The sequence below is a fragment of the Pleuronectes platessa genome, chromosome 9, assembly GCF_947347685.1.
Source record: "Pleuronectes platessa chromosome 9, fPlePla1.1, whole genome shotgun sequence".
Classification (NCBI taxonomy): Eukaryota; Metazoa; Chordata; class Actinopteri; order Pleuronectiformes; family Pleuronectidae; genus Pleuronectes; species Pleuronectes platessa.
Genome location: NC_070634.1, coordinates 20,580,118 through 20,599,998, shown reverse-complemented (window position 1 = coordinate 20,599,998; position 19,881 = coordinate 20,580,118). Strand labels below are relative to the sequence as shown.

General features: G+C 40.8%; 1 protein-coding gene across 6 annotated transcripts; it reads right to left on the bottom strand.

The window, feature by feature from the left end:
- Positions 1–645: 645 nt before the first annotated feature.
- dazap1 (DAZ associated protein 1) lies at positions 646–19,276 on the bottom strand. Of its 6 annotated transcripts, none has more exons than XM_053430868.1 (13): positions 19,136–19,276; positions 17,972–18,012; positions 16,298–16,464; positions 15,755–15,820; positions 14,449–14,556; positions 14,172–14,220; positions 10,813–10,895; positions 7,658–7,805; positions 7,408–7,440; positions 6,936–7,040; positions 6,543–6,692; positions 5,695–5,859; positions 646–1,864 (listed from the first exon to the last, which is right to left on the bottom strand). In XM_053430868.1, exons 1-13 carry the CDS (start codon positions 19,165–19,167, stop codon positions 1,695–1,697), a joined length of 1,317 nt encoding a protein of 438 aa, XP_053286843.1. In that variant the 5' UTR covers positions 19,168–19,276; the 3' UTR covers positions 646–1,694. The 6 variants fall into 6 exon arrangements, with proteins under 6 accessions (XP_053286843.1, XP_053286845.1, XP_053286844.1 ...); XM_053430870.1 differs by lacking the exon at positions 6,936–7,040 and adding an exon at positions 3,083–3,175; XM_053430869.1 differs by having other exon boundaries at positions 14,449–14,553.
- Between the last annotated feature and the right edge of the window lie 605 nt (positions 19,277–19,881).

The window sequence follows — 19,881 nt, the reverse complement described above, 5'->3', positions numbered from 1 at the left end:
TCCCCCCAAATTCAGTGTTTTGTTTTGTTTGTACTTATTTTTATTTTCCGTTTTGACCCTTGGATCGTGAATGATGTGGGCGTAGAAATATTATTTTCATTTATTTTTAAAGCTCTTAAAAATACCTAAAAGCGATGGGAGTTCTGTTTCATCCCAGTAAAAGAAACCACTGATTCCTCTGCTTGAATTAAAGCTGCATTTAATGATCATTATCAATTCATTGGAAAATTATTTTCTAAATCAATGACTTTTTCAATTATCATCAAATAGTAAAATAAATAAAAGAAACAGACATCTAAAATATTGAATTTACAGTGATATATAAAGTGTCTTTCTCAAATAAAAAAATATTAACATTTTATTATATCAATTCCAATATTCAGAGTCTGTAGAGCAATAACAGATTATCAAAGATGCAAATTCATTTTTATTGACTTTACTTTTCAGTTCAGTTCTCAGCTAAAAATAGTTTTTATCTTATGGGGGGGGGGGACTTGGTCGCATCGTCAGTGAGGAAAAAAAAAACTGTCTGTCAGTGCCTCTCAGTGCTCGGGCCCTAACTAATGAACATTGCTATTTTTGAGAAACCAGTTTGATACCTCCAATTGTTTCCAAATTCCATATATTCACAATGGAAATGCTATGACCACTGAAATCATTCTTTAATCATATTTTGGTTCTAGAGTGACATTCAAGCATATGAAATGTCAGAAAACAGAAAACCTTAACCAATGTTAACCAAGCTAAAAGTCTGACAGCCAAATATATTATTTAAAAAGATATACAACAGGAAAAGCAGTAGAAATAATATCTGGAAGACATGAATCAGGAATTTCTTTTGGAAAAGTCTTTCTTTAAAAACAATTGATAGTCAAAATTATTGCAGACTTCAACTAATGAATCAATAGACTAATTGTTGCAGTTCTACTCTGCAGGACTCTCCGCTGAAATTCCAGAAGCAAACGACTCAACATCCACGACAGTCATTGTATCGATAAAACATTTATTTTTGTAATAATTTGTCCTTTTTTCTTTTTGCATAAGTGCAAAAAATGCACCCAAAACAGCCACCTGAGGGAAGTCTACATCTTTAAATAAAAAAACAAGCAAAGTGTACATTTATCGTACAAAATTCTCTTTTTAAAAAATTGCACAGTTTGTGTATAATATATATATATAATTATAATCTCCATTTTAAACAAACTTTAAAGGCTCAGAAAGTAAACAAAATTCACCAAATGAAAAATAAAAACATTTTTTCCCTAGAATTTAAAGCTGAGGAAACTTGAGACCCTGTTTTCATTTGTGTCCACCATAAATATACATATTTATATGCAAGTCTCTTTACATATAGTCTCTGTGCTAGTGTTTGAACAGACAATCAAAATTATTGCAAAGTAGTTTAGTTCTACTATAAAACATGGGGAAGGACGTGGGGGAAAAAGCTTCTTTCTGCTGAATCTTCCTTAACTTAGGCAAAACAAACCTGGGTTTCAATACACCCCCTTTAAACGTTACTGGAATACCTGCTTTCGTAAAGGTTCCTGTTTTTCACATACTGTGTGCATTCATCCCATAGAAGGATCCAGGATTCCAGTTTTGCTTTTAGCGAAAACAAACATTTCCCTGACTTCTTCTTTTTTTGTTCTTTTTGTTTTTCATCTTTACACAGCGGCCATCGCCATAGGCGGCCGTCAGCGTCGATACGGGTGGAAGCCCTGTACGTTGTGGTTCTGCCCTCTGCCAAACGCATTGATGGCAGTCTGGGCGTTGGCGGGCTGCGCTGTCGGTGCCCCGTACGAGGCCGTGGGCTGGCTGGGGTCTGCGAAGCTGTGGGCGAAGGCTGTCAGGTCCTGGCCGTACCCTGAGGTGGAAAACAAAAAGGAGAGAGGAGCAGGGAGAAGAGGGTTTTAATGTCAGTGTCAACAGACATCGTTTCAGAAAACACTTAGTCATTTAAAAGTACTGATAAAGTGACCAGTGTTAATAAGTTTGATGATGAGGCAAAATCCACCATTTACCCTCACACGTTATAAGTGAAGCATTTTCATTCTTGATGATTTTTGTTCTGTGGCGATTGAAAATACTGGGATGTGACATTACATCATAAATTATGGTATAATATCGGTATTTGATTTACATTTGTTATTAAGTTGAGGAAAATGATGTGAAGAACACGCACGGCGTTCTTTGCTTTTGCCACTAGATGGCGCACACGGACAAGGGCCATCCAGGGAAAGAAACTAAACTGCCTGTAAAAGCTGCAGCAGCAACTGTAGAAACCAAAAGGGACATCATGGTTAAAATATGGCTGATTTGTTACCTACCAGATGATTCGATGGATTAAAAACACAGTTGCAGCCAAATCTTTTCAGCATCTTGCTGATAATTTGTTATTTTCCTGCCCTGTTAACATTCTGTTAGAACAAGACTCTTGTGATATGTAAATGTCACCAATAAATACTGGAGTACAGAGATTTATAAATAACTGGAGTGGAAAGAGAAGAGGCAGAAAAAGTGAAAGTAAAGACAATTTGAAAAAGCATTGGTTTTGAGTTGCTCAAACAGGGAGCAAACCCGACAGGAGCATCAGACACAAGAATCTGAGAGAGATTGAAAATTGACTGGCATCGTGTCCTTCTTTAAATCTTCTTTCCTTTCTCACCCCTTGAGCTACGATGTGGAGACAGTACACGGGGTAAAAACAACGGGTGAATGGACTGCGCTGAGGCACAGAGACAACTGAACCATGAACCGATTTTCTGACAATTAGATCATCCTTTCATAATCAGCAAAGCAATGCGGACAGTGAGGAAACAAAAAAAAGGAGGACATGGTCTGTCTTGGTATAGTAAAACCACAGCCCCTAGGGGAGATGGCATGCTCAAGCTCAAAATGCCAAATTTCTCTGGCTGCGTTTTACTATACAAGAGTACACACAGTAATTTGTATGTACATGCAAAATGTACATGCAAAATACTAAACACAGAGCAAAATAAAAGAGGCAGGCCCGGGGTGCAGCTCTATAAACTCTACAGGACTTAAAAAGTGCTTCTTTGGAGAAGACGATGCTGGCACCTACCTGCACTATATCCTCCCTGCTCATCCTGACCATAACTGTGAGAAGGACGCGTTGGTCCGTAGGCAGAGGGGTCCTGAGGGTAGTTACCCAAGCCTATCAATGAGATGAGGAGACCAGGTTGACTAAACCCAGATACTGTTGGCCGACTACTTTACATAGTTCCCCCCTTACTGAGCTTTAAGAGCTTTACACTCAGTTACTGGTTTCTGCACTACAGCACTGCTCGGCTTCATCTGGAAGTCAAAACAAAATGGAGTGTGAGTTTGTGAGCTATCTGCTAGCACGCCTGACTTTGAATGAAATCATGCCAGCCTCGTCTCAGGAAATCTTGTTAAATGCGCATGATATGCTGGTAGATGCCAAAAACATGAGAAATGTTTTCACACAAAGAAAATATATGAGAAGAGGGCAAATAAAAGCAGGGACTAGCGCAACCACACCAGCAGTTTTGCATGTCGTACTGAATAAAATATGTCTTATATACACGCCACAGACATTTTCCAAAGCAGACCATCAATTTCTAGATTAATTTCCCATCTTCCATTGGTTTCCATTCATTTCAACACACTGTTAAAATCGACGTGAATTGTCTTGAAACTTGTTTTGTAGTAGGCAGCATGTCAGGTTTCTTTCTGTGACATATCATGAATGTTGTGTGCTTAGTAAGGCTGGACCATATGGCCAAAGATTATATCAAAATAAAATTTGAGGGACATAAACTATGTGTTATATCTCCTCGCTGTGTTATATTGGTATATATTATGCATATTATATATATATATATATATATATTTAAACTTAGCAATAAAGTACTCCACTGATGATATTTAAAGATTTTAAATACTTTAAATGAAACAATGAAGTTTTGCAGTCATCTCTCCATTTTCACAAAAGAGGTTTTGGACAAGAAAAGTCAACAATACACTGAGATGAACAACCAATCAAGTTTCAAGTTTCAAGTTGTACTGTAATAAAAGTGAAGTCAGGCGGTTGGGAATTATTTAAAAAAAAAAATTGTCATGAATACATTTACATGCAAAACCACAGGTGAGATCCTTATTCTAATGACAACCAATTTATTTAGATTGTTTAACTCCACAGAAGCCAAACTTAACTTTAACCTTAACAAACTTACTTTATTTTCCTAACCTCACTTGAAAGCATCATATCCAGTGGCTACAGAAACGTTCACGTTAGGGCTGATTGATTTGTCTGCACAACACCGACATCATCTGGGATTTTCTGCCCTTTTCACAAAACCATAGAGACTCTGTGCTGCCATCACTTGACTAAACACCAGACGACACTTAATGCAGAAAGCTGGATGGAAGAGAAGCACAAGCAGGAAAACACTGAACAAGATGGACACCTGTCGTGACTGACAGCGACCACATGTCTGCTTCAGATGGAGATCCGGCAGCGTGAAGCAGCTGTAAGCCAAATCAGAGGTAAAATCATGTGGCTTCTGAATTAAAATCTGACTCTTATCTGTAATTAAGTTGTCTAAAAGGTGAATGTTCGATGAAGACGAAGCTTGTTCCTTTTCCCTGGATGCTGGTTAGTTTTCACATTATTTCAGTCTTTCGTTTGGTTTAGAGCTGAAAGTCTCAAGGTCTCAGAGTCTTTGTTCTATGCAATCAGAATAAAGGTGCCCCTCCATTTGTTTCAATATAGAAATGAAAAAAGCTAGTTAATCAGCTCAGGGGAGATTCAGAGGGAACAATAATCACAGCGTAACCCAGTCCAAAGGTAATATTTGACCAGACTAACAGTCCAGTTCAGACACCACAAAGACTGAAAGCAAATCTTACAGACATATTGGTAAAAAAAAGTACTTGACCAGGACTTTAATATCTTTACATATCTACAGGGCACAGGGGGGGAATTCACAATTTGCACACAAGCATGCAAAGCTCTAAACTCTACAGTGATAAACTGATGGACAAGTTGAAAATCTTTGATAAGGTAACTTGGCAGGTTGGACATGCCTTTTTCCAGAAATAACACAGGCCTAATATTGTCATGCTGGTGCTCTTTTATGGCAATCGGGCCAAGTCCAGGAAAAGGAAACCAGCAAAGTCACAGACAGGGAGGAAGAGAAACAGGAGGTGGAGGCGAGAGAAATGAAAAGACAGGAGTATTTGATTCAGGTAAAATAAATGAAATCAGTCAGGAGACGGATGCACTCCCTTAAAAATCCACATAAAATAAAAATGCAAAACAAAGTAAAAAAAAAACATTGCAAGACTGGATGATCTAATTCAAACCCAGCAAGACCTACCAATCTTTTTTAGCAATCCACAGCCAGGCTGGAAAAACCTGACAGAAATGCCTGCTGAGGACTCCTGGATGAGGTGAAGCCTCAGCAGCAGCTTTACAGTAGAGGAAGAGGGGTTCATGTATGCAGGAAGCATGTAGGCATGTGTAACTGTTCAAGCTAAATGGAACCAAGAGCGAGCTCCTGCTTGTTTTACAATTCGAAATATGAACTTAAATGAGCTATAGTTGCACCCGTTAAATATTGAGGGAGATGGGCAGGGCAGAGGGGCTGATTTAAATCAAATGGGAGAGAAAGGGGCAGCAAACTGTTCTGTGCACAATGCTTTTCTTACCATACTGGCTATAAGGGAAGTCGGGCTGCCCGGTGGGAGCTTTGCTCAAGTCCTGAGTTGGTGTGGTGGCGGGGGCAAAGCCCAGAGGTGCAGCTCCTGGAGTTGTGGGCGGAGGAGGAACTTGTGGAGCATACTGGTCTGCTTGGGGTGCGCCGAAACTGTAACCTGTTCGATAGGAACAAGATTTTAATCAGGATTTCTTCATTCAAAGTCATTGACTTGAGCAAAAATATACTTTAGTTGAATTTACGAATATTAAAAAAATCCAGTTGACCATATGATCACATGAAAACTGTAAATAGTGTCAGTATTTATCAATGAATCCACTGAATCTAATCTCATTTTAGGTTTTGCGTAAATTGTGTGTAAATTGTGCGTAAATTGTGCAACCACGTCTTTTGAAAGGACCAACTGCCAAATGTTATGGTCCCTACTTTGTCAACACACTTGAACAAAAAGTTCTGGATTTTTTTCCACTTTTTGTTGGTCTATGATTTACCTAAACTCAGCTTGGTCTGCTAACAGGTTGAACTGGATCAAGGTAATAATCCACCACGCAGGCTTCTTTTTAAGCAGCAGTTCATGAAACTCATCAATCTGTTCCTTTCTGATAAGATGCAGGTTCCTCCCTTACCACAGCAACAGCAAAGCTGCTAAGAAAACCTGTCATGGATTCATTTAACACATTTGACATGCCCCCCCTTTTTCGAATAAAAATATATGAATATCAGATCTACCAACTGCTCCATCTAATTTGCAGTGTTATCTTTACATATGCTATATAATCTGTTTGCATGTTGTAGTGATGTCAGAGCAGCAGCAAAGTGTAATGAGCGAGTGCTACTGACCAAACTGAGGTGCTGTGCTGTAGCCCTGTTGAGCGTAGCCCTGAGGTGCAGCAAAGCCACCCGCTGGGGATGTGACCAGGAATGCGTTGAAAGGTGATGGAGGCTGTGCGGGTGTCCCCCGGCCGGCAGTCAATGGAGGTACATACCCGCCTTCTCCAACAGAGAACAGAACTAGGTAATATGTATGATTTATATAAATATCTGTTTATATACTCATGATTAAACAGACAGGCAATAACAGTAAGAATGCAAAGTTCCAGGACAGATGTAGGCAAACAACACTAGTTTCAATTTGTTATGGTTTTAATAAACAGCTGAATTAAAGACAAAAGGTTTATAAAACTGAATTTGAAAGTTGCTATCTGAAGCTGAGGGACAGTGAGGTATCCTTACAGGGCCGACACTGCAGTGAGTCCTGCAGGTTGACCCGGAGGTGGGGATATGAGACCGAGCCTGACCAATGGCAGAGGGAGGCCGGAATACATTCAAGGCTGCCATCTGTCTCAAATAGAAAAATATCAGCAGCCTCAGCCATTATGAATCAGTGATAACACGCACTGTTAACTGTCATCAGCCCATTGGCCTCCCTCAATGCAGGCTCTCTCTGTGACACAGGCCTTTAGAGATAAGAGCAGATCACATAACACACACACACACACACACACACACACACACACACACACACACACACACACACACACACACACACACACACACACACACACACACACACACACACACACACACACACACACACACACACACACACACACACACACACACACACACACACACACACACACACACACACACACTTCAACTGGAAAGACAAGGTATTTTCTATGTGTAGAGGTACAACACCTACCTATGGGCTGGCCAGTGGTCGACACCCACACTCCTTCAAAAAGAGAGAAAGAACATTTAGACTGAGGACAACACTGATGCCTGAGATATGAGATTCAGTTCAGACATTCAAACAGAGACAACAACCAGTGACCACCCTGCACAAGGTTAATGTTAGAGGAGAGGATTAAACACATTCAAATAGTTACCACTGGGTTTTCCTCTGAACAAAGGGTCTCACTCGCTCTGCTCCTGGACGTGTTCCCACTCACCCTGTGGCCCGTATGGCTGTTGCCAGCCCTGGGCAGGCTGTGCTGTCCAACCATTAGCTGCAGTCAAGATGCCCCTGGGTGCCCACTGGCCAGGGCCAAGCTGGCCAGGAGCTTTGCTGTCACGAGGTTCAGCCTTCTTTACTTCCACCTGGACAAAGGACAAGGAGGACACGTTTGGCAACACCAGTGTAAGATCTAGACGACCCTCACCTAGACAGACCTTTCCTAGCACTGATATTCAATCTCAACATTTGGGGCCAGGTTGAAAACTCTTCACTCTATGTTTATCAGAATAATGTGGGGCAGCTATGTTAATTAATATTACTGTGTAGCCTGGAGAGATGCACAGCTATGTGTCTCAGGTACTAATTATCAAGCAGGAATTTCAGAGAGCCCAAAGTCTGATTACAAAAAGACACTACACGTGAATTACAGTTTTTTTAAATCGTGGCTTTTTATAATGTACCTGAGAAACATAGATTTCTTTTTTTTCCCTCAAATTAATTGTCCTTTATATATGATAAAGACGTCTAATGGAAGGTCATGACTTACCTTTCTCCAGCTAATGCTTACAAAGAATATCTCATTTTTATTTTTATCAGAATAAGTTTTTGGGAGGGGGAGGGGTGTAGAGAGAAATCTGTATCTCAGTTCTAACAGAATATAAAGTAAACATGCAGATAGTACAAATGAACACTCTTTCAATCTAAATCTGAATCTTCATACTGTGTCAAAGATGAGAAAATAGTGACTGATACAGTTTGACACCAATATAATGTCAAATTATACTGTCATGTAAATCCTAAGTATCCTAATGTTATAATTAAGACTCCAAGTTTCTTTTAATTTATATTTATGGTCAAATGTTACTTTGATTATTCAGCGGTCGTTGTCTTAAACTTTTAATTTATAAACGCTGAGCAACTGACTTTAATCATTCACTTCTTAACTTACATTTCAGTTTTATATATGGTCCGATGTAAACATTTGCTTCCTTGAGTCAATTTAAAAGGAATTGCCCCAATAAGAAAACTTTCTTGACTGCAACTAGGCAAGGCTACCAGCCGTTAACCAGAGCAAAGAAACAGGCTGAGACTAAGGGGGAGCCAACCAGAAATAGACTGAGAGGTTGAGTTATTGGGGTCACCTTGCGGGAGGAAAACGAATCACAAATTCCTCCCCGCTTTAAGGTGGTGCCACCTTCCCCAGCCTCCTCTTCCTTCTCTGTCGACCTAATTACATGCACATGTTTCCGGCAGTGGCCTCGCCGCCGCCGGCAGCTACCTGAGCGCTTTCTCCCGTGGGCATCACGGCTACGAGTGATGGATACCATGACTTCTGCCCAGTCCCCAACAGCAGAACTGGGATTTGTCCCACAGTTTGATGTGCTCCAATTTCTAATTTCGTAACTCATATCTCCCAGGCTCCCACAAGTCCCAGCGTAAGGTAATGTCAAGTCAAGAACAATGGATTAAGTCGAGCCTCGATTCATGCTGGAAAACCAGGGCAAAGTCAAGGGGGGCGCGTACACACTGGAGAGTACACAGGTTGAGCTGAAGCTGTTACCAAGGAAATGGGATTGAGATCATCACTGTAATAATCTGGCCCATTTAAATAAAAATAAATCTTTGATCAGCGTGACAGAAATCCTGCTGACACATGTCTGAGGTGAGTTCTGACACATTTTCTTATTATCAAATTCAAGGGTGATTGGAAGAGGATTTTTGGGCAACATGTTTTACTTGTAATATTAGTTTGTTGTAGGAAACCACAGCAGCCACGGTTTACATCTGCCATAGGGACATTTGTTAATAGTCAGTCTAATTCAGACCTGACACTCTTCTTTCCTCATCTTTCTATTGTCCACTCTCAAATAAAAGCACAGAAGACTCCAAATATACAACCAGCACTCTGCTTGCAAGTGCAGAAGCACCACAATAACTATCACTTTTCCCCAAAAAGGAAGAATACTTTAATAGTGTCAATAAGAAATTAAAAATAAATGGGGAAATATACACAGAGGATTTCAGTGTTTGGAGACAAATATTTAAGATACTTAACTCAGCCATTTTAAGATCAAGGACAGACGCAGGAGATGAGGATATAACTACACTGTGAAATGTATTATGCCCCAAATCAATTATTTAAGCTGCTTATTAAAAACATTTATTTGGGAAAAATGGGGGTTGATATTGAATGAGCACTTAATATTACTTTGAACCGAAGTGGTGGACCAATCCTTGTAGGATGAATGAAAACACGCAGTATGGTTTTGTTTTGATTTCTGCTGAGGTTCCCAGCAGGTGTGTGGTGTTTGCCAGGAGGTTATTACGTGTGATTAAATCCAACGCCATAGTGAAGTTATTGTCTTTTCCCAGATGGACAGATTACCTGACACTATCTGAATTGTCTGCGCAGAAAAAACCCTCATCCATCTGGTGCAGCCGCTGAGTAAAAGTCAACACTGAGTGAACTGCATATATTACTGTGCCTGATCCTAAACCGCACTTTAGATACTTCTGATTCTTTTAAAAAATTTGAAATTGAATATGACCAAAGCTGGGGGACACAGTATGGAGATTCTTTAACTGAGGTCACTGGGTTGAGCTTTTTCTTTAAAATTTTCCAAATATGAAATAAATAAATAATACAAAACATGTTGACGTGTAAGTGACCTGTCAACAGAAATATCAGAAAACAAAAGAAACAGAGCAGAATTGGACCAATCCTTTAGGTGATTCTGTGAAATTCAGCCTTAACTTTTATTGTTAATTTTAATGGCAAATCAAAAGCCAGAAAACAGTTTGATTTGGAAGTTTTTAGTACAATTTAGTAAACCTAAGACATCCTAAAGGAGTGGTCAGTATAAACAAAGCCTTGGGTGACAGCTCAAACTGTAACATAACAGCATTTGTCAAGGATATGTGGCTTTAGAAACTATTATATCAATGGATTGAGCAAAATTAGATGAGACATGTCAGCAGCCGGATTAGTCTATGATTTAAAATGCTAAATTTGTGCCGTATAATGTTACAGTCACTGATGGAAAGCCACCGGAAAATGTACTATCACAAAATACATCATGGTAAAATTCTTACTGTGTCACCCAAGCCTCCGTTTGATCTTAAGGGTAAAATAAAACTACAACTACACACTTTTTTGCCCATGATGTCGTGAAAATGCATGTTGACAGCCTGGTCCACTGATTGTTCAGCCTCGAAAGTAATAAATCCAAAACCTAGCCAACGACCAAGAGTGAATCAAGGTAGCAGGGGGGTTGTGACAACACAAGATGAAGAACAGTATTGGGCTCCAGCAGAGTGAGGATCCGTCAAGACTGAGCAAGAGGCTCCTGGGGTTCGGATGATGTCGCAGACTTGTAGAACAACACAAATCCAAGACTAAGGCCTGGAGGGATTGAGGGGGAAACTTCTCTTTACTGTGCAGAGAAATATTTTGTGAAAACAAAATACAGGAGGGTTTAACTGCTCAACATGCAGAATGACAGGTGCAGTGTTTGATTCCACGTGAAATGTCACAGAACAATGAGGTCGCTCTTTCGCCCTCCAACACTGATAAATGCCAAATTGAACCAATACCACGTTGTGTTACTTCATGCTGTTTCATCCAAACCCCACCTTGATCTGTCCCTTGGTATATTGCTTTGGAGCACACACTCACAGCAGCCATTGTTAATGCATCACAAAAATATGGAGAAACACAAACTGTAGAATGCCTAAAGCTTTCTCCAAGCTTTCCCAATTTCAATATTTTTACTTTTGAGTCCGCCAGGATAAGCCTAAAATGGACAATTAAAATAGTGTTCACAACAATAACACAAAGATATAGGCCATGACTGGTTTCCCAAAGTGACAAGTTGTTGATTTTGCTCAAGAGTTTTCATGGGGGGTACACAACGTTCATCAACCAGAAGCACAAGGTTTAGAGATTTCTTGTTGCTGCCGCACCGACTGCTCAGTAAACTACTCAATCTGTAACAGAACTTTTTCAGTGTTAGCAGGCCGCCTCGCGCCGCAGTGATCTACTTCCAACTTGATTATCTTTCCGCCGTGGCAGAATTGGGTTGTGTGCAGATCTGTACTTGGGGACTTAACCTCAATCCAACGGGACCTCCTGTGAGACAACTGAAATTTGGAGACCTCTAGTAACATGCCAAGCGTTTCCCCAGCCTCACGATCCATCGCTATTAATAACATCTATCATTGACCCGTCCTTCAACTAAATTTAAAACCAAGTTGACACATTCAATTTTGACATATCCTGGTTACACTGACTCGGCGACACTGAAATTGATAATTGACTCTAATCAGATATCAGCTCCAGATGAAACTCATGGGGTCATAAATAATTTGACATGAACGAAACTTGATGTGGACCAGCCGTCATTAAGACGACTACTCACGGAACAGGACAAGAATTTAATTATAATATATGAAAAGATGCAACGACTTTCAAGTAATAGCTCAACTGACCTCATTCTTTGGCAAAAAGTGTGACAGGCAAATAATTATTTATCAAGTATCTTTTTACTGAAAAATGTAATGTCAAATCTGACACTTGAAAATCTAATGGAGATTTCTCACATCATTTATTTATTGACTAAATTGATTCGACAATCAATTGTTCTGCCATATCCCCTAATAACTAAAGATCTTAAATTCAGAGGATGCAAGTGAACATCGTCTGTGAATCAATATACACAGATTCAGAATGAAGACTTCTTTGGCTCAAATAACATCTCTCTGTAATGATTGGGAACATTTAAGCTTTAGCCCAGTTAACAGTTTGATGCTACTTTGTGTACGCCCCATTGTGACCAAGTGAAAGATCTGAGTGCTTTTACATTTGGCCTGTACCTCTGTGCTACCAGTCAATGCACAGTAACCTAAAGGAGAAAAGACAAATCTTAAAGAGAAACAGTTAATCACATTCAAACCATTCACAAGGAGAAGGGGGACAGAAGAAAGAAAAATAGAAAAAGGGCTTACTTACAAAAATACTTAAGTTTCTACATACGGGAAATCACACACTAGGTCGTTTAAGATAACTGTATCAAGTACGACTAAATCAGGGTAAAGAAAACTTACACCAATATTCAAAGACTAATGGTTTTAGTAAAAGATTTATTTATACTATTAAAGATTATGTAATGGTTGTTACAGATGCAATACATCATGTTAAATTCCAATGACAAACTATTCTGGGTTTCTCCCAACAGAGAATGTATGGTGTTTTAAAGGAAGAGCAGTGATACATGTCGTGGGTCAGTGGTCACTACATCATGGCTATGTAGGACAAATGCAGATGAGACAGCTGTGACTGTAACTCAGCAAGCAGAGTCTGACACCAACACTGCCGGTGGCACGGGTCTGATTCCCAGTGAGGCCATCCGTGCTTTAAGTGCCGGCACATGTCAGACACCCAAGATACATTTAGGATTTATCTGGAAAAACCTTTCTGAGATATTAATGGACGTCACCGCTTCTGTCAGGGATCATGTTGAATAGATTTCTGGAGAATGAAAGGGCACGTAAAACAGTTTCACTATTCCATTTGTTTTCTCGTGATAAGAGTTTCTAATTATAATGACCTTCAGTGACCGTGATGGAACCGATCTCTGTGAAGGACAAATATTCCCGTTCTCAATATACCGGATGCATGTTGTCAGCGTCTTCTTACGTCCAAAAACTCCTTTTTACAACTTTCAAATTAAACTTCTTCCATTTCATAGGTTTAAATGAAGATTTTCTAAGATTTAAAAATCTACATACATCTACAAAATCCAGCAAACTGTCTGTCTGTACATTAAGCGCGTATCTCAAAAAGTTCCTCTTACCGGCTTCACACCTGGCTGGTGTATTCTCAATGGACCAAGGACCAAGGATCTGTAGCTGTATTGCAATCTGCTCTAGTGTGTGTGGCATCCCTTATTGTTAAAAGGGTAACTCTGGAATCTAAACTTTTAATTCAATAATCAATTAAACAACACAAAATTATTCACAATTATTAAAACAATTCTTCAAAAATAAAATTGAGAAATGTATAAGCAAATTTTACATAAGACTAAAGTGAAAATGTGACTTAAGAATGATTAACTGCCATAAAAAAGTAGATGTAAGAAACAGACTGGAATTGTCCCACAAGGTCAGGTGGGACACGGCAAGATACCATCTGTTATTGTTGGACTGAGTGTATGGTCATCAAGGCTGCTAAAGAATTTAATGTTCTTGACCTGGGAGTGATTTATTTGTCACTGTACGGTAATGACTTTGTACGGGTTTCATTTAGCACGCTTCTAACGCATTTTGTGTTTTATTGTGTGCCTTTACCATACATCAAATTGCTGTTAAGGGTTACAGTGTTGTAATTGAATTGAACATCTGGGGCTGAAGGGGCTTTTTTTTTCTCTTTGGGCCGGAATAGTTTGTCATGAGATTTAAGATGGTACGGTATGGGGAGGGGAGAGGGAGAAAAAAACGGGATCAGCTTTTACCTCGGGGCCTCTGCTTCTCCGCATCATAGATCATTACCACCTCTGTGACCTTGAAAGGGACAAAGGGAAACAGTGGCTCCATTTAGCAAACCAGGCCGGGTACCTTCTTATTCCAATTAAAATATTCAGCCTCAATTGGGTCAAATAAATACTCGTCCTATTACAATCCCGTAACATTTCTATAATGTAGTATTGACCCTGTTCAATGTCACATCCATTCAAGCAGTCTTTAATGATGATGTGAACTGACTTGCATTGTGTGCTTGGCAATACTCACCACTCCAAATCTATTGAAATAGTCCCTGAGTTCAGGCTCGCCGCAGTTATGGGGGATTCCACCTACAAATATCTTCTTTGATTTATTGCTATCGGCTTTGCTGCCCTTCTGAAAGAAAACAGGGAGTGTATGCATTTCAGTGTCTGTTGAAGGATCACTCTGAGAGGGGGCCAGTTAGCCATCATCTATTCAGACAGTGCAGAAGAAATTAGGTTCTCCTCTTGCCCTGGGGTATAATTCTTAACATGTCATGTCAATGCAAACACTGGACTCCACAGATCAGAGAACACGGCTTCCTCCACTTACTCTCTACCACTGAGCATTGCTGTGCACGGCACTCGTGCTTTAAGACTAGATGCTGCTTACAATGATTTTGACCAGTTACGTCTTCTGCTTTGTTACTAAAACATTCACTACCAACTATATGACTTAAACTCAGTGAAAGGATTTCCGGTAGAAGGAAGAGAGCCTTATTTCTAAAAGCATCCAACATACAAAGCCTGTGCTTTCAGGCAAATATGTGACTTAAAAAAAATGTTTTAATGGCAGCAGCGGCGCAATAATAAAACCCTTGGCTGCCCAAAGGGACAAAATGACTATAATAGAGCTGCAGGGGCTTGATAGCATTGTTGATCGACCCACAAATTGCCCAAGTTGGTGCAGAGATTTTTGCCTGACAATACGTTCACTGTTGAAAGGCAATTTCTTATATCATAATAGCTTATTTTTCTTTTAATCTTTATGTGTTCTCACAGTTTTATTCGAAGAGAAGTCACTTGCTAGGAAAAATATTATATCTCAACTTCAAAATCAAGAAAACTGCAGCATCCATATGAAATATTGCAAAGATACAATTATAATTCCAATGTTTAGCATGGTGACAAAAGGCCATGACAACCTCATGAGTCATTTTATTTGACTTTATTATGGGTCAATATCAGGCTATTGTATGTTCTAACAGGGACCTGCTGAGATTGTTGCAGTCTCTTGGTCACAAATAGAGGTCGATACAAGACGCAAGTTCTTCAACGCTTCTGTGATTTATCAAAGCCCCAAACCAATTCCAAGGACTCTCAAGGGTATAACGCCTGCTCATTGTGATCTTTACAATAAAAAAATCACAGGCTTTTACAAAACACTAAATATCTGAAAAAGGTTAAAGTCAGAGTGATTTTGTTAATGACGCTCAAGATCTCTGAATTCAACCTTGTGAGGAGGAGGGGTTGGTGAGACTGACGGCTCTTAGCCTTAGTCCAGCAGAAACACCTAGCCTTGCCTTCACCATAAGAAATCAGATTCCTCTTACCCAGCCCTCTTTGGTTCGAGTCTTTTCAGGCTGCATCCCCCTGGGAGTGCATGGCTTCGGGTCAATCTGACAGCAGAGAGAGAGAAAAACGTTTTCTCTAAGTAAAGGTACCTTAAATTGTGTATATTTAAGTACCTAACACAGCAGGGTAAGGACATACACTCATAACAATATGTGGCCAAAGTTTATGCCTTTAACTGCCTCAGTGAAAATATTCTATGGGGCAAGATGTAGTTCATGAGGGAGCTGATAATGACACAATAAATCGAAAGGGGAAACTAGACTGACAACACTTTCGTTTCAGCCAATTCCAACCGTTGCTGCCAATATTGCTTATAATCTTTGAACAGGTAATTCTTGTTGGGCAAGCACACATCAGTCGTCATCATCTGTACTATTGGCTGCAGGCAAGTACAATCTAAACAACGAACATTTAAATTCTCCTTGAATAACTATTGAGGATGATGACATACAGTTACGAAGCGTTGGCAGATTACTCAGCTTGATTCGACTATTTGATACATTGATTTTTTAAATACTCACATTTCTTCCATCAAGATTATGCGGCTTTGTCTCCAGCACTGTCCGTACACAATTGGGGTCTTTGAATTTCACAAAGCCGAAGCCTCGCGACTGATTTGTAGTTTTGTCCTTCATGATGACACAATCTACTACTTCCCCGTACTGTGAGAAGTAGTTTCTAAGTGTCTCTGAGAAGAGAAAGAAACGGCCACCAAAAATAAGCACAAATTTATACAGTAATATTGCAAATTTGTTAATTTAAAGATTTAACTTAGCCCACTTTGGCTCCTGAACACAAATAAGTGATGATTTACAGCCCTTGTTCTATTACAATATATCATATTATTAAAATATCTTCAGAAACCTGCACCACAACTGGAACTGCAACTAAAACTGTGACACACTGGGAACCGTCTTGCAGTGACCTTGATTTTGTCTTTTGACAGAATATTGTGGATTATATCAATGTTTTTATAGGGAAACAATTTCACCTCACATATTGACACTCCTACAGAGCAAATACAGCACTGACCCGCTGTCGTCTCACATAGCACCAAGCGTACCACCCGTCTACAGTAATGCCTGCACACGCCCATGGAGATGAGCGTACAAGTTTGAACAAACGAGGAGTCACTTTGGAGAGGGTTATCGTAATTGCCTGTCTCATTGCTAGAAGGCCCCAGGGCATCGGCGGGCAAACAGGCTCGGTGTACCACAGCGTTGTGGTTCAGATCTCAATGTTAACGTGGACAAACCCTCGTGCAAAGTTACACAATGGCTAGTTGAGCATGAGCCAGTGGAAAGAGGCTTTAGACGGACAAAACCAACTCTGGACAGCTCTGAAAGAGAGATGTATACACAGGCGCGTTGCACTAATAATGTAGACTCTACCAACGGTGATCATCAGTAATTATGAAATGTGACAGGGAGAATATACTCTGAGATTTTAGTGACTTTGTTCACTTTAACTCAGGATATTGATAACATCAATACAGTAATTTGATAGGTTATTAACATTAATACACAACTTTTTTCATCATAAAATGCTTGCTACTTTCTGTAATTATGGAGATAAAAAAGTTTAATGTTATCTTTTGTTTAGGGCGACACATTTGTCCTAACTGCACTGATATCAGTTTGGTACGTAACCAGACGTTAGTGAATTTAAACGTTGTATTCCACAAAGCACAATTATGTTTCTACCAAATCAACCACTTGCTGCAAATACATCAGCGTATTAGTAAATTTTCTCTGAATAAAACACAACAATACTGAACCAGGACTGACGATAAGAATAACAAATAAAACATATTACTATCCTCGTCCGCTGACCATCGTCACCATTATATACAGGTACAATGTCAAACACACCCTTATTATTAATAACACCACAATTCTCTTAAATACTGTTCACTGTTGATGTAAAGGCAGAAGCCCAAAATACTAATCTCTTATATGACTAATAGTATCCAAATACACATGTACTGTGTATTTAAGCACTACCCACTAGTGACCTGACAATCTGCAGGTTCTATTCAAACTCAGCCACCAAACAAGACCATGAACAACAACCCTGCCTGGAATCTGATAACAGTGACGACTACAACAGCCACCCAGACCAATTCCAGTGAAATCAAAATTCCTCTTAACATGAAGTGGGTGAGCCTTCACAGGTTAAAAACAGATGCGACTTACCTTGTGTGGTGCTCCAGTCCAATCCACCCACAAAAAGTTTCCTGGGAAAAATAGATGAATGACAAATGGAGTTAGTCACAGATCATCGCTTTGAGTTATTCATAAACAGCCAGACAAGCATCTCTGCCCTGTCTCACACAAAACCATAGAAAACACACTGTTTGACCAGGGGGGGTGAAAAAGACTTTCAGGTCTTTCTGGAGAAGATGGCAGTTTTCAGAACCATTACAAAGCTCCAGCTGACTAAACACTCAACTACACACACATTACACAACACGGGGCACCAGGCTGCTGCAGCATGAGGAGATCTCCGCACAGCCGCGGCTCAAACACCCGCTTACTGTGACTCATATTCAGATCCAGTCCTCCAGCACCGGCTGAAATGGCCTCGACAATAAAAGCTCTATTGATGAACCTCCTGCCACGTAAGTTACCCCGGGACAGAGCGCATCAGTGAGCCACCTCCAGAAAGCTGCAGCAGCCCCCCCTCCCCACGCACACGGTCCTCCACCGGCTCCAGCAGCCCGAGTGAGACCCTCTCAGAGCGGCGGAGAGGAGAGCGGCTGCCCGGCTCCCTGCATGCGCACCGGCGCACTCCGGAGCTGGAAGTTTAATGGCAGTTTAAAAGGCGCTAGTATCGCACCAGCTACCGAGTTAACACACGTTTCGTTGAGAGAACCACTGGGACACGTCCCCTGATGGAGGCGGCGGCCGCGACAGGAGCTGGGGGTCAGAGGCTCCATCCTCCGGCGGTGCCCGCTAAATGTCCTCGCTCGGGCGAAGGGGAGAAGAGGAGACTTTCGCTTCGCTGGCAAAGCGACAGCTAGGCTAACCCAGCGGCTCCGAGCTAACCGCAAACAACAGTGAAACAAGTGACCGCACTTCCACGCCTCCCCCTGTCAAGGTGAGTGACAGCGCCGGAGACAACCGCGGCTCGTTCCGCCATCGACCCCAGCAACTGAGCGACATCAGCGATTTACTTTCACTTTTTCTTTTTGCTCCTCTTTCCTCGGGCTAGCTAAGTTACTACGGCTAGCCTAGCGTGCTAGCTAGCGTTAGCTGTCAAATGACAGCTCGGACCGGAGAGCGCACTGGCTGCGAGTTACGACGCGTATCTACAGCGGGACGCGGCCGCGGCGGGAGGCTTCGGCGAGCGGATCTTACCCGACTTCATCTCCGACTAAGTTGTTGTTCATTTCTGAGGCTAATGCGGCTGAGTGCTGGAGCTGCGACCGGCTTATTGCTTCAGTGCTGCGCCTCTCAGACTGAGAGCGGAGGAAGGTCACTCCGCTTTTTGGTTCAAACTGCTCTGCGCAGTGACGACGCTGCAGGGGGCATCCGCCTTTAAAGGGACATCACACCCGCTCGCTCCGCTTCCATCCCACAGGGGCAGCTCGGGTCCTGTTACTGAACAAGTTAACAAGCGTCCGCATCTGAGGGAGACGACTTCGAACAAGAAAACCTGCAGCGAACCACCTGAACACGTCTGGTCACTTGTTAAAACATACTTTCATCCTTCTTTAAGAGTTTCTTTTAAATGAATACTGTCTTTTAATATTTGTGATCCCTGCATGTGTGCTGCCCTTGAAAAGCACTTTGGAACTTAGATTTAGAAAAGTGCTCTATAATAGTTATTATTTTATTATTAAGAATATTTGATTAACAGCAAAGCAATTGCAGGTGAAGCTTATTACAACATGACCTTTCATTTCAGAATTGATGTATATTGTTAATTAAGTAAAACACAAGGAATTCCCTGTGGTGTGTTTGTGCAAGCTTGACTATAAAAACATCAAAATAGGGAACAACACATGTGTGCAATATGAACAATAGATAATTACAATTTTAAGTATGAACGCTATGATCGTTGTTGGCCACATGAGGGTCAGGTTTCGCAGGTGAGGACCTCT